Genomic DNA, 20,070 nt, shown 5'->3' on the forward strand with positions numbered 1-20,070 from the left:
CATGTGTGAATATGTACAATATTTTCCACACTTTGTTATGCTACAGCCTTATTCTAAAATGTATAAAAACTTTTTTTTAATCCATTTTAGATACCCTATAATGACAAAGTGAAAACAGGTTTTTAGAAATGTTTGAAAATGTATTTAAAATAAAATCAGAAATATTTTATTTATATAATAAGTATTCAGACCCTTTGCTATAAGACTCAAAAAGGAGCTCAGGTGCATCCTGTTTCCATTGATCATCCTTGAGATGTTTCCAGAACTTGATTTTAGTCCTCCTGTGGGTAATTTCAAATGATTGGACATGATTTGGAAAGGCACACACCTGTCTATATGAGGTCCCACAGTTGACAGTGCATGTCAGTGTAAAAAATAAGCCGATGAGGTCGAAGGAATTGTCCGGAAAGCTCTGAGGACGGGATTGTGTTGAGGCACAATGGGGGTGGAAACTTAATAAACTATGGGGGTAGAAACTCAAACTATGGGTGTAGAAACTCAAACTATGGGGGTAGAAACTCAAACTATGGGGGGAAACTCAAACTATGGGGGTAGAAACTCAAACTATGGGGGTAGAAACTCAAACTATGGGGGTAGAAACTCAAACTATGGGGGTAGAAACTCAAAGTATGGGGGTAGAAACTCAAACTATGGGTTGGCATTTGGAATGCATCTCCTGTTTCATTGTTGTTTTTGTGAAAGATATTTGATTGTATTATTTATGTTAGTCTATGTCTGAATAGATTATGAAAATGATCATGTCATGGATGTGGCTGTTACAGATAGGTGTTTTGTGGCATAATAGAGTCCATGGTCACGGTGAACTTTCCCTCAGCTGGAGAGGAGAGTGACATTGTGGACTACAGTGGGACATTTGGTGACAGCGGAGAAGCCAGCGTAGACATGGGGACACAATTGGTGGTAGATGCAGTGGATTTAAACTTGAACACGTCTTCCACACTCGAGTCGTCCTCTGAAGAAAGAGGAAGTGAGACTGAAGAAAGAGGAAGTGGAAGTAAAAGGGTTACTTAACAAAGACAAGTAAGTTACCCTCTTATAAATGTGGAAGAGGACGTTTAAAAAGAAAAGTAGCATCTTTATAAACACACACTATATGATCGGTGAAAGCTGCTGTGCTGGTTTAAAGTACCAAAAGAGGGTGCATTTTTTTCAACTGAAAGCCGATGCCCAGAGTTACCCATGATGTTACACAGTGATTGAAGTCAATAATTGTCAGACTCAAAAGGAAACTGTGAAAAACTGTAAGTATTGAAGCTCTTGCAGGTTATGAAATACTACAATGAAATACTGCTCTTTCAGGTCATGTTTTGGATACATATATACGCTGGATAGCTGTGCCATCATTGATATTAGAATGTTGGAAGTTTAGCCACACACAGAAAAAGGTGCTATCTAGAACCTAAAAGGGTTCTTCGGCTGTCTCCATAGGATAACCCTTTGAAGAACCCTTGTTTGTTTCAGGTAGAACCCTTTTGATTCCCAGTAGGACAGTTTTAGGGTTCCATGTAGAAGCCTTTCTACAGAAGGTTCTACATGGAACCCAAAATGGTTCTACCTGGCACTAAAAAGGGTTCTATGGTGACAGCCTGAAGAACCCTTTTGGAATTTTCTTTCTAAGAGTGTAGATTTATGTGACTGGGTGTAGTCACACATGCATAACCACAGATGTAGGCTGTCTAAAGTGGTAGGCTATACTTCTGTGGTTAGCACAAAGCCTTAGTGTCAAGTCTGTGAGTTCACTAGTAACGGAAGTTGGACTGATATTTTCAACCACTCATTTGGTAGATAAGCCAAATTCAAAGGCGTTATCTTGCATCTTATCTATTAGTACAGTATCTGTTCATTGCTTATTTGAATCAAGATCAAACTATGTTCAACTCTCAAAGTAAAGGGTAAGAAGTGTGGTTATTTTAGTTTCCTCTGCTGGTTTATTTGATACCCTTTGTTGTCAGATACAAACAACTTTCATTACCAGTGAACATTAGATTGTTTGCTTTCTGTTGAATGTTAATAAAAAATGGTTCCTGACTTGAAATCCTAATTTAGGTGTCAGGTATTCAGCAAATTATCTATTAGGAACATTAGATAATGAGATGAAAAAGTAGTGGCATTCTCCTTTAAGTTTGTACAGGGCTAATGTCAGGGCTCAGATTATAATGGGTCCCTCCTGCAGAGTTCTGGACATGTCCCATCCTGTGATCAAAGAGACCCGCGTGAGTCCCAGGGCAGTGTTAGGCATCTTGACGGAGAGGATTATGACATCACTACCTTGGTCACAAAAAATGTTCAGAAGCAGTAACTTGGCATGTACCAAGAACCTAAACATGGATGACAGCCATTTCCCTGCACCCTGCATTTTAGAGATTCTAGTATGTAATTCTTAATAACAAACTGTATCTTTACAATTTATCAATGTCAAAAGGACCCAGAGGAAGAATACTAAAGCTGATTTTTGCGATATAAAAATGAAGTAAGAAAAATCTACAGCATGCTATGGATAGCCTTGAATGATACACAACCAATGTTTTTGACTGAAATTATATCCTGTTTGTGTTTATATCCTGTTTTCTGTCATGTCAAAAGCAATGCTACTCTGTTCTGATACACTCTTTTCCCAGGGAAAGTGAACCTTTCAAGGAGATTGTGTTTGCATTATTGAGTGTCATGACAACTGTGAAATGTATTTAGAATGCTCTTCTGAAGCTGTTGTATTGAGTGTTTGTGTGTTCATCTTAGTTTTGTTTCTTAGACATCTTTGTCATTTGTGTCTTTGTCATCTGCTGCAGCCAGAAACACGATCCATCACCATCTCTCAGATGTTTGCCAAAGCCACAAAAGCCTTTGTGAAGGACACAGATCATGCGGGTCGCCTGATCCCTGTGTCCAGTCTGAATGACACAGACAAACTGAATCTCCGATCACTCATTGTCAAGACCAGGCACAGATGCTTCTGGCAGGAACCCAAATACCAGTCCCCTGGCTTTACCCTCGGTGATGTTCTGGAGCCTGGAGAGCCTGGAAACACACCTTTAAGTCCAAGTAAGCACCAGAGCATCCCGCTAGTGACAAATAACTATGGGTTGTTGTTGTTCTAAAATATCTGACCATTGATTTAAATATTTATCCTACTCTTGTTTTCTGAGCAGAATAGGAAAATGATAATGTCATGGATGTGTCTGTTATAGATATGTGCTGTGGTATAATAGCATAGAGTCCATTCAAATGTTGAACTTTCCCTCAGCTGTCAAGGAGTCTGACTTTGTGGACTACAGTGGGACATTTGGTGACAAGAAAGAAATGAACGCAGACGGAAACGTGGAGGCAAAGTTGGCTGATTTCAACCTGACCGTGGGAGGGAAATGGTCCACCAAACAGAAGCTGTCCCTTGGCAGCCTGAACAAAGAGAAGGTTGATGTGAAGGACTTACACAGCTACTCAAAAAACAGGTGAGTTACCCTATACTATACATATGTTCAATACAGTCATAATACATCATAATACAGTCATAATACATCATACTTCAGTCATATACAGTCATCATACAGTCATCATACAGTCATAATACATCATAATACAGTCATAATACAGTCATAATACAGTCATAATACAGTCATTATACAGTCATTATACATCACAATACATCATAATACAGTCATAATACATCATAATACAGTCATAATACATCATAATACATCATAATGCATCATAATAGATCATAATACAGTCATAATTCAGTCATATACAGTCATCATACAGTCATAATAGTCATACTATGTCGTAATATAGTCATATATAGTCATAATAGTCTCAATACAGTCATATACAGTCATAAGAGTCATAATATAGTCATAATACAGTCATACTATAGTCATAATACAGTCATATACAGTCATCATACAGTCATAATAGTCATACTACATCGTAATATAGTCATATATAGTCATAATAGTCTCAATACAGTCATGAGAGTCATAGTACAGTCATAATAGTCATAATACATTCATATACAGTCATAATACGTCCTAATATAGTCATAATACAGTCATAATACATCATAAAAAAGTCATTATACAGTCATAATACATGACAATACATCACAATACAGTCATAATACATCACAATACATCATAATACAGTCATAATTCAGTCATATACAGTCATCATACAGTCATCATACAGTCATAATACAGTCATAATACAATCATAATACATCATAGTAGTCATAATACATCATAACACAGTCATAATTCAGTCATATACAGTCATCATACAGTCATAATAGTCATCATACAGTCATAAAACAGTCATAATACATTCATATACAGTCATAATACATAATACAGTCATAATTCAGTCATCATACAGTCATAATAGTCATACTACGTCGTAATATAGTCATATATAGTCATAATAGTCTCAATACAGTCATATACAGTCATAATAGTCATAATACAGTCATAACAGTCATAATACAGTCATAAAACAGTCATAATAGTCATAATACATTCATATACAGTCATAATACGTCCTAATATAGTCATAATACAGTCGTATACAGTCATAATACAGTCATAATAGTCATACTACATCATAATACAGTCATAATATGGTCATATATAGTCATAGTCATAATACAGTCATTATACAGTAATACTATAGTCATAATAGTCATACTACATCATAATACAGTCATAATACAGTCAAAATACCGTCATTATACAGTCATAATAGTCATAATACAGTCATTATACAGTCATAATACAGTCATACCAAGTCAAAATACAGTCATATTGCAGTCATATACAGTCATAATAGTCATACTACAGTCATAATAGTCACAATACAGTCATATGCAGTCATAAGTCATTATACAGTGATAATAGTCATAATACAGTCATAATACAGTCAAAATACCATCATTATACAGTCATAATAGTCATACTACATCCTAATACAGTCATAATATGGTCATATATAGTCATAGTCATAATACAGTCATTATACAGTAATACTATAGTCATAATAGTCATACTACATCATAATACAGTCATAAAACAGTCAAAATACCGTCATTATACAGTCATAATAGTCATAATACAGTCATTATACAGTCATAATACAGTCATACCAAGTCAAAATACAGTCATATTGCAGTCATAATAGTCATACTACAGTCATAATAGTCACAATACAGTCATATGCAGTCATAAGTCATTATACAGTGATAATAGTCATAATACAGTCATAATACAGTCAAAATACCGTCATTATACAGTCATATGCAGTCATAAGTCATTATACAGTCATAATAGTCACAATACAGTCGAATACAGTCATAATAGTCATAATACCGTTATATACAGTCATAATACAGTCATAATAGTCATAACACAGTCATAATACGTCATAATACAGTCATAATACAGTCATACCAAGTCATATGCAGTCATATTGCAGTCATAATTGTCATACTACATCATAATACAGTCATAATATGGTCATATATAGTCATAATAGTCATAATACATTCATACTACAGTCATAATAGTCATACTACAGTCATAATAGTCACAATATGTCATAATACAGTCATATACAGTCATAATAGTCACAATACAGTCGAATACGGTCATAATAGTCATAAAACAGTCATATACAGTCATAATAGTCATAGCACAGTCATAATACATCATAATAGTCACAATACAGTCAAATACAGTCATAATAGTCATAAAACAGTCATATACAGTCATAATTGTCATAACACAGTCATAATAGTCATAATACAGTCATAATAGTCATAATACAGTCATACCAAGTCATAATAATCATAATACAGTCATAATAGTCATATAACAGTCATAATACATCATAATACAGTCATAATACATCCTAATATAGTCATAATACAGTCATACACAGTCATAATAGTCATTCCACGTCATAATACAGTCATAATATAGTCATATATAGTCATACTACATCATAATACAGGCATAATATAGTCATATATATATAGTCAATAGTCATAACACAGTCATAATATAGTCATACTACGTCATAATATAGTCATAATAGTCACAATAGTCATAATACGTCATAATACAGTCATAATACAGTCATAATGCAGTCATATATATATATATAAACAATAGTCATAACACAGTCATACCAAGTCATATCGCAGTCATAATAGTCATACTACAGTCATAATAGTCACAATACAGTCATATACAGTCATACGTCATTGTACAGTCATAATAGTCACAATACAGTCATATACACTCATAATAGACATAATACAGTCATAAGAGTCATAATACAATCATTTTTATTCGTATACAGTCATAATACAGTCATAATACATCATAATACAGCCATAATACAGTCATATACAGTCAGGATACAGTCATAACAGTCAACATAGTATTAATACAGTCATAACAGTAATATATCATCTTTACAGTCATAACACTCATAATACAGTCATAATAGATCATAATACAGTCACAATACAGTCATAATAGATCATACAGCTCACCTTCCCAAGGAGTCCAAGACCCAAGACCAGTGAGCAAAACTGGTTGCAATGACATCAGGCAGGTCTTTTGTGTAAAAAGGTCATTTTCAGGTTGAAGTGATTTCAGACAAGAAAGAAGTGGAACTTAAACTACATCCTCACTGTTTTCACTACTAGCTTAGTTTAAAGGTACATCCATTTATTTACTTTTAAAGTTGCTTTCCAGTGTTTCCAGATTTCTATGAAATATGACCTAAAATGTGTCCCTCCTGCAGAGTTCTGGACATGTCCCATCCTGTGATCAAGCAGACCCGTGCGAATCCCAGGGCAGTGTTAGGCGTCTTGACGGAGAGGATTATGACGTCACTACCTTGCCCGGTCACAAACAATGTCCTTAAGCATGGCAATGTAGGAGCCAACGTGAGCGCCTGTGTGTTCCTGAGCGGGAAGGTAGGAGGAAAGATTACCAAGTGTTCTACTGAAGTGAATTATATTTCCTTCATATTTTACTGGTAACTCAGATTTAGATAATCTCTGTTGTAAAATAGATTTTTAATCTCAATAATCTCACTTCATGATAACTAGGCCTTCATAAATAAAGTCAATGTCAGGACCATATTGACAGATCACAGATGTCTGTTCAGTAGTGGTAATGCTCACAGATGTCTGTTTGGTAGTGGTAATACTCACAGATGTTTGTCTGTTCGGTAGTGGTAATACTCACAGATGTCTGTCTGTTCGGTAGTGGTAATACTCACAGATGTCTGTCTGTTTGGTAGTGGTAATACTCACAGATGTCTGTCTGTTCGGTAGTGGTAATACTCACAGATGTCTGTTCAGTAGTGGTAATACTCACAGATGTCTGTTCAGTAGTGGTAATACTCACAGATGTCTGTTCAGTAGTGGTAATACTCACAGATGTCTGTTCAGTAGTCGTAATACTCACAGATGTCTGTTCAGTAGTCGTAATACTCACAGATGTCTGTTCAGTAGTCGTAATACACACAGATGTCTGTTCAGTAGTCGTAATACTCACAGATGTCTGTTCAGTAGTCGTAATACTCACAGAGTACCTTTGATATTTTCAGTACAATTTTTCTTTTGAATAAAGACTTTCTAAAATGCCACAATTCAGCATTTTGACTGTGATTTCTGGAAAATGTTTAACCCACTTATCCCAACATTTCTCCACGTTTTCACCATCATTGAAAAAGCCCTAGTTCTTTTGTTGTTTTGACAAAGTCATTTCTGAAGATTTGTATTTATTTACTGTGATTAATTTACGTCTGTCCATCTTTTTAAGGTCAACCCTGTTACGTGAACTCTCGTTTTAATATGGTGAAACTGTTTTCTAAAGAAATATTCAACATCTAATAGTTAAATCATGGTGTAAAAGCAGGTAAAAACTGTTTCTCCTCCTTTAGTCAATTTTCTGGTGTTTTGTGGTGGAAAACTGAGTGGGTTGAGCGTAACACTTCAAACCTGTTCTCCATAGATTTAAACAAATAAATGGGGAGCTTGCTTCCCATTGCCACTCCCTGCGAACAGGCTTCCATTACCCCTGTCACAAAGATATTTATGGCTGATTTAAAATGGTCAACCCTGATATGGTCAACGTTGTTACTTAATAGGCACTTACTATAATCATTAAAAAAATACCTCTTGAGATGGGAAAACACAATTTTTTAGGAAGTTGAACCTATGCTCTTTATGAGAGACTGTTCAAATGAGGTGAAATCCCAAAATAAATGTGAGCAAGTTACACTTCTCAAAAGGCAGCAAATTGTGTTTTTATCATTAGAACCACTTCCGGAAAATGTGGTGGTGTAGAATATGTGACTGTCTGGGTTAGAATCTGGCTCGTCTCTGACTAATTTAAAATGTTCTCCACAGGCCTCGATGAAGCAGATCGGCAGTACTCAGACAGAAAGTGATGTGTCACTGGGTATTCCTGCAAATACTGTCATGGCCTACAGTCTGATTGAGCTCTACGTCAAATGCAATGGACAGTTTGGTGAGGAAGTGTATGGTTTGTCAATCTCCCAGGTATAGCTGCATGGTTAAGTACCATGGTAAAGTACACAGCCAGCGTCTATGTTCCTCAGTGTATTTAGTATATCTCACTGTATTTAGTATATACAGTATAGCCACTGTATTTAGTATGGCCACTGTATTTAGTATGGCCACTGTATTTAGTATAGCCACTGTATTTAGTATAGCCACTGTATTTAGTATAGCCACTGTATTTAGTATGGCCACTGTATTTAGTATAGCCACTGTATTTAGTATAGCCACTGTATTTAGTACAGCCACTGTATTTAGTATGGCCACTGTATTTAGTACAGCCACTGTATCTGTCTGTGTGTGACTGGTTATGACTGTTGTCTGCTCTTGTCCACAGAGCTGTGCCTCATCCGCAACAATGGGGGCTTTGAAAAGGTTTGGTCAAAGGATGAGATTGAAGAGGATGGAATTATGGACCTGAGAGGCGACTTTGATACCAACAGCCCCTTAAATATGAACGAAGGTAATAATGCCAGTGGAGGGTAATGTCTCCTGTTTAGCGGTCAACATGTAGTCTACTGAATGGAACATCTGGTCAACATGTAATCTACTGAATGGAACGTCTGGTCAACATGTAATGTAGTCTACTGAATGGAACGTCTGGTCAACATGTAATGTAGTCTACTGAATGGAATGGAACTGAATGGAACGTCTGGTCAACATGTAATGTACTGAATGGAACGTCTGGTCAACATGTAATGTAGTCTACTGAATGGAACGTCTGGTCATGTAGTCTACTGAATGGAACGTCTGGTCAACATGTAGTCTACTGAATGGAACGTCTGGTCAACATGTAGTCTACTGAATGGAACGTCTGGTCAACATGTAGTCTACTGAAGTCTGGTCAACTGAATGGAACGTCTGGTCAACATGTAATGTAGTCTACTGAATAGAACGTCTGGTCAACATGTAGTCTACTGAATGGAACTTCTGGTCAACATGTAATATAGTCTACTGAATGGAACATCTGGTCAACATGTAATGTAGTCTACTGAATGGAACGTCTGGTCAACATGTAGTCTACTGAATGGAACGTCTGGTCAACATGTAATGTAGTCTACTGAATGGAACATCTGGTCAACATGTAGTCTACTGAATGGAACGTCTGGTCAACATGTAATAAATGTAGTCTACTGAATGGAACGTCTGGTCAACATGTAGTCTACTGAATAGAACGTCTGGTCAACATGTAGTCTACTGAATGGAACGTCTGGTCAACATGTAATATAGTCTACTGAATGGAACATCTGGTCAACGTGTAATGTAGTCTACTGAATGGAACATCTGGTCAACATGTAATGTAGTCTACTGAATGGAACGTCTGGTCAACATGTAGTCTACTGAATGGAATGTCTGGTCAACATCTAATAAATGTAGTCTACTGAATGGAATGTCTGGTCAACATGTAGTCTACTGAATGGAATGTCTGGTCAACATGTAGCCTACTGAATGGAACGTCTGGTCAACATGTAATGTAGTCTACTGAATAGAACGTCTGGTCAACATGTAGTCTACTGAATGGAACGTCTGGTCAACATGTAATATAGTCTACTGAATGGAACGTCTGGTCAACATGTAATGTAGTCTACTGAATGGAACGTCTGGTCAACATGTAGTCTACTGAATGGAACGTCTGGTCAACATGTAGTCTACTGAATGGAACGTCTGGTCACCATGTAGTCTACTGAATGGAATGTTCCATATTTAAATTGTTCTCTTTGATTCGTAATTACAATGTTTCCACACTTTCGGAATATAAAATTAAATGATTTGGTACATAAAAATAGGACACTTTGACAAAATTGTCTCTGTGTTGTTTGTGCGTTGATAGAACTGGACAAACTGAGTGGTCATTTACAGCTGCTGTCAGTCCTGCCGGTGGCCAAACGCTCCTCTCTGCTCCAGCTCCTCAAGACAACCATGGAGGACAGAGATGCAGTCAGTGTGCTGGAGAGTGTGGTGAGTGGTAGAGGTCTTCACGGGTCCAACAGATCTGAAATCCGACCCGGGACCCGAGTGGGTTCGGGTCCTAAATTCTGACTTTTGTCTCGGCTCTGGGTCGGGTCTGATCTAATTGCCACAGGTTTTTGGTATGTGTAATTACAATTGATTTACCGAATGGACCTGATTGGACGGCAAAGAGGAAGAGGACGGCTCTTGTTATCTGTTTCAGCCAATTGCAACTCAATAAAATGTATAGCTTATGTCCAACTGAAACTGATTCTGGCCGCTCACCTGACATGCCCCTGCTGCTGAGGAGAGATAGAGAGAGAGCGAGTGAGTAAAAGGAGACATTGTCTAGGCTACTGTTATTCCTGAAGATTGAGGCCTTTTTCAATGAAGTAAAGCGAAAGTTAGAGGAAAAAGCGTATTATCAGGATAAGGTAAGACCCCGAGTCGAAGTAACAATGTTTATTTCAGCAACAGAGGCAAAGGTACAGGACGGCAGGCAGGCTCAGGTCAGGCAGAGGTCGGAAATCCAGATAGGGGCAAAGGTACAGGACGGCAGGCAGGCTCAGGACAAGCAAGGGTCAAAAACCAGGAGGGCAAGAAAAATAGAGTCTGGGAAAAGACAGGATCTGACAGGACAAACGCTGGTAAGCTTGACAAACAAGACGAACTGGCAACAGATAAACAGAGAACACAGGTATAAGTACACGGGATAATGGGGAAGATGGGCGACACCTGGAGGGGGTTGGAGACGAGCACAAAGACAGGTGAAACAAATCAGGGCATGACAGAACCCCGCCCTCTAGGAGCGACACCTGGCGCCCTACATGGGCGCATACCTGGTTGACCGGGGTGCCAGCGGTGGAGATCGGCGATGAGGGCTGGGTCCAGAATGTCTCTAACAGGGACCCAGCAGCTCTCCTCCAGGCCATAACCCTCCCAGCCCTATAGTAGTAGTCCTATAGTAGCCCTATAGTAGTAGTCCTATAGTAGTAGTCATATAGTAGTAGCCACACACACCCCTATCTACCTACCCACCTACCTACCTACCTACCTAATGGCAGGAATGAATATATTCCTCTCTCTCTCTTTTGTCACAGCTGGATCAGATGTGTGAAGGTGAGACTCCTGACCTGGGTGACCTGGAAGAGTCTGAGAGGGAAACAGTCCAGGCCATACTGGATCTTGTAGACCAATGTGTTGGGAAGGATGAGGACGAGATCAGATCCTCACTTCTCAGTGCCGTCCACCTCATTGTCAGTGCCATGGACGGTGAGATAGAGAGCAGTTTTCACAGGATTCTCCAGTTATCATTTGATCAGTTCCTGGGAAACTAGGTTCACTACTGTGGTTTTATGTGTGTATATTTATATCTTCAGGAATGACAGATGAAGGTCTCTCTGTGTTGGGATCCTGTTGCAGTTTTCCACTCTTACAGGCCCTGCAGATCCTGGTGAGTTCACCTGCTTGATTGAGCCTCCAGTCCTGTATGACCTGGAGTTCATTTTTCTAGGTTTTTGTTTATGTAAATGTGTTTGGGTTTATGTAAATGTATTTGGGTTTATGTAAATGTATTTTGGTTTATGTAAATGTGTCTTCCCATGTTAAATAAACTAATATTTCTACCATTATGATAACATTGTACCACCAGTAGCAGTACTGACACCAATGACGGTAACCAGTGGCGATTTTTAACAAAAATATTGGTGGGCAAACTCAATGAAAAAAGTGAATACGCATCGATACATTACTACACTAAACATTGAATGCACCATCATAAATAACTACCAATCCCAAAAATTAGTTTTGAGCCACACACAAAAAAAGTTATAGCATAGCATGGAACCCAAACCGGCTGCGCGCATGCGCCATCGTGCATAAATGTCTTTTTGTCTCTCCACACCAAACGCGATCATGACACGCAGGTTAAGATATCAAAACAAACTCTGAACCAATTACATTATTTTGGGGACAGGTCGAAAAGCATTAAACATTTATGACAATTTAGCTAGCTAGCTTGCACGTGCTAGTTAATTTGTCCTATTTTGCTAGCTTGCTGTTGCTAGCTAATTTGTACTGGGATATAAACATTGAGTTGTTATTTTACCTGAAATGCACAAGGTCCTTTATTCCGACAATTAATCCTCAATAAAATGGTCAACCGAATCGTTTCTAGTCATCTCACCTCCTTCTAGGCCTTTTCTTCTCTTGACTTTATATTGCGATTGGCAACTTTCATAAATTAGGTCCATTACCGCCACTGACCTCGTTCGTCTTTCAGTCACCCACGTGGGTATAACCAATGTGGAGATGGCACGTGGGTACCTGCTTCTATAAACCAATGAGGAGATGGCACGTGGGTACCTGCTTCTATAAACCAATGAGGAGAAGAGAGAGGCAGGACTTGCAGCGCGATCTGCATCAGAAATAGAACTGACTTCTGTTTTAGCCTTTGGCAACGCAGACGCGCGTTGGCGCGCGTGAGCAGTGTGGTTACAATAATTTAATAATATAGATTTCTAAATGTATTTTGCAACGCTCGCGCACGTGACGTGAGCGGTGTAGTCAGCTGATTACAGGCTAACTACACCGCTTGCGTCACGTGCACGAGCGTTGCAAATTAAATTGGGTTCTGTGGGTTATGACCAGTGTATAGGCTACTGCCCATATCTTTGGCTCCTATTGCAAGGAAGACCACGGTAGTCCAGTCTATTTGACTTCAGAATCAATATCAGCATCGGTCTGCAATATTGCTAATCACTGTTAGAGTGATGGGACGCAGCAGAACACCATTCTGAGTGCAGTTGCCTCTGCCTGTCTGTTAACAAGATGCTCAGGTTATGAATTTAGCAACAATGTTTATAAAGCTACTCTCTGCCTCGCTTCAACCATTGCATAGATACTCTTCCATGGGTTTTTACATTCTGACATCAATCATTAACAACAACACGTAGTAGCTAGCTAGCTACCTCACACAGCAGCTGTTAGGCACCGCAAGTTCCATCCAAACCACTCATGTTTAATTATTTTCTAACTTGCTCTATTTTAACTGAGGTCTGTTCAGTGGTTGATGAGCACCAATATATTTTATCTCAACAAGTTTGAAAATAATTTGCTAGGAGATTGTTGACATGATTCATGATGCCTTTTCAGCTAGCTAGCTAGAAGACGATAAACAACTATGGGCGGGCACTACTAATGAATCTCTATAGCAGCACCCAAGTGGGCTACAGCTGACTGAGTCCCCAGGCTAGCCTCTCCATAACAGATCACTGAGGGAGGCTGAAACAGCTGCATTAGGGAGCTGCCTTTCCTCAAATCAAATTGACCAAAATAACAGTACAACAGGGAACATGTACTGTGTGCTTTATTAGCTCAAGCAATTACACATCAAATGTGTTTGAATGAAATCCAGAATTACATGCAGAACAGCGCCATCTCCCAGATAGTGGTGGGGCTGCCCTGAATGTGTATTGTATCAAAGTATAGGTCACATCAATTACACGTTTATAAGTAATTTAGGAGTTTCTTAAATGGAGGCCACCGATCTCAAATCTAAGGTAATTTAACCTTTAAAAGTAATTTACTTAATCATTTACTAAAGAGATTTGATTAATCATTTTGCTCAGTGTAATTTCCCTTTATTTAAATTGAGTAACACCAATTACACATTTTATTTAAACACACCAAATGATCACTGGAATCATAACATGTATGACATACTAAAAGGGTCTGATTAGCTAACCATTTTATTTAATATAGACCCCTCTCCTGATAACAGTTTGCCACTGGAAAGAATGCTTAAGGTCCTTGTATATCTTTGTTATGAGTGATCTACAAGGCTGTAACACTAATGATATGAAATACATTTGTTTATTTTATAGCATTCAAAATAATATATCTCTAAATCTCCAAAATAACTCTACTCATCAATACTGGGACAAGCCTATTTGCTTCTAAGTATTTTAAACAATGCATACAAAATAAGTTTTGCAGTATAAAGGACTTTCATTAAGTTTAAACATTGATAAACAGTTCAGTATCAATTAAAACATGCATCATGTCTAACTATTTGTCATTTTAAAGTGTTTTTCATTGTTGCAAATTCTAGGGATGCAGATGCCACATTAATTCCTGTGCTGCTTGTCCTCCAGGTGCAGCATCTGGCAGCAGGGAGTGGGGAGACCCTCTCTCTGAGAGATGCAGGTCTGGCTGTTCTGACTGAGGAGGAGCTGTATCAGAGGACAGAGAGTCTCTTTGGTCACTCTGAAGTTACACTGAAGAGAGAGGAGGACACACTGAGGACAGAGATGAAGGACCAGCCTGGATACCTTCCTCTAGTCATGAGTATCACTGTGAAAGGCCTGGCCTCTTTAGTGTAAGGAGGGAGGGAGAGGGAGAGAGAGAGAGACCATGCAACTTGTAAATCCCATTTGAACTGATACACTCAGTATTCCATTCCATGTCTTACTCCTGCACTAGTTGAGCCACAGAACTAGTGAACAACAGTGAATGTATCCTTGTAATGTTTTCAGTAAAGTTCAACAAACGACATCAGACGTCCTGACCTCCATTCTTCTAGTCATTAGATAATACAACATAAAGTGGGACATTACAGAGGGGGGTAGTTTATTAGGATCCCCATTAGATAATACAACATAAAGTGGGACATTACAGAGGGGGAGGGAGGGAGGGAGGGAGGGAGGGAGGATCCCCATTAGATAATACAACATAAAGGGGGTTTAGTTTATTAGGATCCCCATTAGACAATACAACATAAAGTGGGACATTACAGAGGGGGGAGGGAGGGAGGGGGGGGAAGGAAGGGGGGTGTTTATTAGGGAGAATCAGGGAGGGACATTACAGGGAAGGGACAAGGGAGGATTACAGAGGGGGGGGGAGGGAGGGAGGGGGGGTAGTTTATTAGGATCCCCATTAGATAATACAACATAAAGTGGGACATTACAGAGGGGGGGGAGGGGGGGGGAAGGGGGAGGGAGGGAGGAAGGAGGGTGTGGAGGGGGAGGGAGGGGGAAGGAGGGGGGAGGGAAGGGAAGGAGGGGGGTTAGTTTATTAGGATCCCCATTAGATAATACAACATAGTGGGACATTACAGATAATAATGATTCTATACTCAAAGATAACATCCCCAATGATGAATATGTGGAGTCAGTATGATGGTCCATCTCTTTGATGTCTGTGAGATTCAGTGATTGAAGAACAAAGACATTTTGTCATCAGAAACCCTATGCGGTGTGTGTGTGTGTGTGTGTGGGTGAGAGGGTATGAGTGGGTGTATGAGTGGGTATGTGTCTATACATATGAATGGGGGAGTGAAGGAGGATGAATATGTGGAGTCAGAATGATGGTCCATCTCTTTGATATCTGTGAGATTCAGTGATTGAAGAACAAAGACATTTTGTCATCAGAAACCCTATGCTGTGTGTGTGTGTGTGTGGGTGTGAGTGGGTGTATGCGTGGGTATGTGTCTATGCATATGAATGGGAGAGTGAAGAAGGGTGAATATGAATATGTGTAGGAGGGTGGGAGAGAATGGGTGTGTAGAGGACTAAGCTATATGTTGTGTGTGAATGAAGGAGAATGGATGAGGAAGTAGAGGGGAGGTGGTGATAAACTGGTTCTGGTGGGTAAGAGGGTAAGGATGGAAGGGTGGGACAAGCTTGGCTTGGGGAGGCAAGGGGGAGTAATGATGGCAGATGGGGTTAAGCATGGCTTTGGTGGGGTTAAGGGGGGAGAACAGGGAGGGGGGGTGGAGAGGAATGGATATTGTTAGAGAGAGAAGGAACAACTTAATTATACTACGATGTCATTGCATTTCTTTCTTTATGACTTGTAAAACCGTTACAAAATAAATAAGAGTTCAGGACAGATTAGGAAAGGATGTCAAATCATTATTATTCCTTGTTTGTCATTACAACTAAGATGTAATGGTGGTTATTGGTGAGAATGGAGAGGGGCTATATCCAGGGGATTGGGATGGGGTGACTGGGAGGGCATTAGATACTTCTCTGAGGTGAGAGGGGCTATATCCAGGGGATTGGGATGGGGTGACTGGGAGGGCATTAGACACTTCTCTGAGGTGAGAGGGGCTATATCCAGGGGATTGGGATGGTGTGACTGGGAGTGCATTAGACACTTCTCTGAGGTGAGAGGGGCTATATCCAGGGGATTGGGATGGGGTGACTGGGAGTGCATTAGACACTTCTCTGAGGTGAGAGGGGCTATATCCAGGGGATTGGGATGGGGTGACTGGGAGTGCATTAGACACTTCTCTGAGGTGAGAGGGGCTATATCCAGGGGATTGGGATGGTGTGACTGGGAGGGCATTAGACACTTCTCTGAGGTGAGAGGGGCTATATCTAGGGGGATTGGGATGGTGTGACTGGGAGGGCATTAGACACTTCTCTGATGTGAGAGGGGCTATATCTACGGGGATTGGGATGGTGTGACTGGGAGGGCATTAGACACTTCTCTGATGTGAGAGGGGCTATATCTACGGGGATTGGGATGGTGTGACTGGGAGGGCATTAGACACTTCTCTGAGGTGAGAGGGGCTATATCCAGGGGGTTGGGATGGGGTGACTGGGAGGGCATTAGATACTTCTCTGAGGTGAGAGGGGCTATATCCAGGGGGTTGGGATGGGGTGACTGGGAGGGCATTAGATACTTCTCTGAGGTGAGAGGGGCTATATCTAGGGGGATTGGGATGGTGTGACTGGGAGGGCATTAGATACTTCTCTGAGGTGAGAGGGGCTATATCTAGGGGATTGGGATGGTGTGACTGGGAGGCATTAGATACTTCTCTGAGGTGAGAGGGGCTATATCTAGGGGATTGGGATGGTGTGACTGGGAGTGCATTAGACACTTCTCTGAGGTGAGAGGGGCTATATCCAGGGGATTGGGATGGTGTGACTGGGAGGGCATTAGATACTTCTCTGAGGTGAGAGGGGCTATATCCAGGGGATTGGGATGGTGTGACTGGGAGGGCATTAGATACTTCTCTGAGGTGAGAGGGGCTATATCCAGGGGATTGGGATGGGGTGACTGGGAGTGCATTAGACACTTCTCTGAGGTGAGAGGGGCTATATCCAGGGGATTGGGATGGGGTGACTGGGAGGGCATTAGATACTTCTCTGAGGTGAGAGGGGCTATATCCAGGGGATTGGGATGGTGTGACTGGGAGGGCATTAGACACTTCTCTGAGAGGGGCTATATCTGATTGGGATGGGGCTGGGAGGGCATTAGACATCTGATGTGGGGCTATATTACGGGGATTGGGATGGTGTGACTGGGAGGCATTAGACACTTCTCTGAGGTGAGAGGGGCTATATCAGGGGATTGGGATGGTGTGACTGGGAGTGCATTAGACACTTCTCTGAGGTGAGAGGGGCTATATCCAGGGGATTGGGATGGGGTGACTGGGAGGGCATTAGATACTTCTCTGAGGTGAGAGGGGCTATATCCAGGGGTTGGGATGGGGTGACTGGGAGGGCATTAGATACTTCTCTGAGGTGAGAGGGGCTATATCTAGGGGATTGGGTTGTGGTGACTGGGAGGGCATTAGATACTTCTCTGAGTTGAGAGGGGCTATATCTAGGGGGATTGGGATGGTGTGACTGGGAGGGCATTAGATACTTCTCTGAGGTGAGAGGGGCTATATCTAGGGGATTGGGATGGTGTGACTGGGAGTGCATTAGACACTTCTCTGAGGTGAGAGGGGCTATATCTAGGGGATTGGGATGGTGTGACTGGGAGTGCATTAGACACTTCTCTGAGGTGAGAGGGCTATATCCAGGGGGTTGGGATGGGGTGACTGGGAGGTCATTAGATACTTCTCTGAGGTGAGAGGGGCTATATCCAGGGGGTTGGGATGGGGTGATTGGGAGGGCATTAGATACTTCTCTGAGGTGAGAGGGGCTATATCCAGGGGATTGGGATGGGGTGACTGGAAGGGCATTAGATACTTCTCTGAGGTGAGAGGGGCTATATCTAGGGGATTGGGATGGTGTGACTGGGAGTGCATTAGACACTTCTCTGAGGTGAGAGGGGCTATATCCAGGGGATTGGGATGGTGTGACTGGGAGTGCATTAGACACTTCTCTGAGGTGAGAGGGCTATATCCAGGGGATTGGGATGGGGTGACTGGGAGGGCATTAGATACTTCTCTGAGGTGAGAGGGGCTATATCCAGGGGTTGGGATGGGGTGATTGGGAGGGTGACTGGGCTATATCCAGGGGGTTGGGATGGGGCATTGGGATACTTCTCTGAGGTGAGAGGGGCTATATCCAGGGGATTGGGATGGTGTGACTGGGAGGGCATTAGACACTTCTCTGATGTGAGAGGGGCTATATCCAGGGGATTGGGATGGTGTGACTGGGAGTGCATTAGACACTTCTCTGAGGTGAGAGGGGCTATATCCAGGGGGTTGGGATGGTGTGACTGGGAGTGCATTAGACACTTCTCTGAGGTGAGAGGGGCTATATCCAGGGGATTGGGATGGTGTGACTGGGAGTGCATTAGATACTTCTCTGAGGTGAGAGGGGCTATATCCAGGGGGTTGGGATGGGGTGACTGGGAGGGCATTAGATACTTCTCTGAGGTGTGTGTGGGGTCTCCACTCATCCCATTTCAGTCTCTCAGAGGACCCACTCACCCCAAGCAGTCCCACACCAGCCACTATACTTTCATTTACATTTATAAGGTAATACAAGCTGATAACAATACTTAAGTGGAAGACTTTCTTTAAATGTATGTACAGTGTATCCACAGTTTTTTGTTGTTGGTACATTAGGAGAGGCATAAAAAGGCATAGTGCTTCAAGTACAAAGAGATACTTTGGTTTGTTATGTATTATTGTATTTCTTTGCCCACATGCTCTAAATACAGTAGATGCATGTATAGATGCTCTTCAGTGCATTCTGAAAGTATTCAGACCCCTTCCTTTTTCTTCATTTTGTTACGTTAGCCTTATTCTAAAATGGATCAGATAAAAACATGTCCTCATCAATCTAAACACAATATGCCATAATCAGAAAGAAAAACAGGTTTTATTTTAATTTGAGCTAATTTATTTAAAAAAAATGAAAAACAGAAATACCTTATTTACATGAGTATTCAGAACCTTTTGCTATGAGACTCGAAATTGAGCTCAGGTGTATCCTGTTTCCATTGATCATCCTTCAGATGTTTCTTCAACTTGATTGGAGTCCACCTGTGTTAAATTCAATTGATTGGACATGATTTGGAAAGGCACACCTGTCTATATAAGGTCCCACAGTTCAACAGTGAATGTCAGAGCAAAAACCAAGCCATGAGGTCAAAGGAATAGTCTGTAGAGCTTCGAGACAGGATTATGTAGAGGCATAGATCTGGGGAAGGGTACCAAAACATTTCTGCAGCATTGAAGGTCTCCAAGAACACAGTGGCCTCCATCATTCTTAAATGGAAAAAGTTTGGAATCACAAAGAGTCTTCCTAGAGCTAGCCGGCCGGCCA

General features: G+C 40.8%; 1 protein-coding gene and 1 long non-coding RNA gene across 8 annotated transcripts in view; both read left to right on the plus strand.

Annotated features, from left to right (window-relative positions):
• Window positions 1-806: 806 nt before the first annotated feature.
• LOC112222652 (gasdermin-E) overlaps window positions 807-20,070 on the plus strand; it is a 36,061-nt gene continuing 16,797 nt past the window's right edge. For 3 of the 7 annotated variants that reach the window (XR_006082646.1, XR_006082647.1, XM_042317151.1), the window contains exons 1-9: window positions 1,048-1,262; window positions 2,808-3,060; window positions 3,263-3,467; window positions 6,817-6,991; window positions 8,435-8,555; window positions 8,943-9,068; window positions 10,437-10,564; window positions 11,656-11,827; window positions 11,935-12,008. Coding sequence is in view for 5 of the 7 variants with exons in the window: in XM_042317151.1 (XP_042173085.1) it covers window positions 2,838-3,060; window positions 3,263-3,467; window positions 6,817-6,991; window positions 8,435-8,555; window positions 8,943-9,068; window positions 10,437-10,564; window positions 11,656-11,827; window positions 11,935-12,008 (1,224 nt within the window). In the remaining 2 variants the exon portion in view is untranslated. The other 4 variants (XM_042317150.1, XM_042317147.1, XM_042317149.1 and 1 more) reach the window with 4 other exon arrangements.
• On the plus strand, window positions 18,925-19,461 carry LOC121845605. The gene is made up of 2 exons (XR_006082651.1): window positions 18,925-19,043; window positions 19,176-19,461. It is a non-coding gene; the product is annotated as an uncharacterized LOC121845605 (long non-coding RNA).

The sequence above is a fragment of the Oncorhynchus tshawytscha genome, unplaced genomic scaffold (assembly GCF_018296145.1).
Source record: "Oncorhynchus tshawytscha isolate Ot180627B unplaced genomic scaffold, Otsh_v2.0 Un_scaffold_1072_pilon_pilon, whole genome shotgun sequence".
In the NCBI taxonomy this organism is placed as follows: Eukaryota; Metazoa; Chordata; class Actinopteri; order Salmoniformes; family Salmonidae; genus Oncorhynchus; species Oncorhynchus tshawytscha.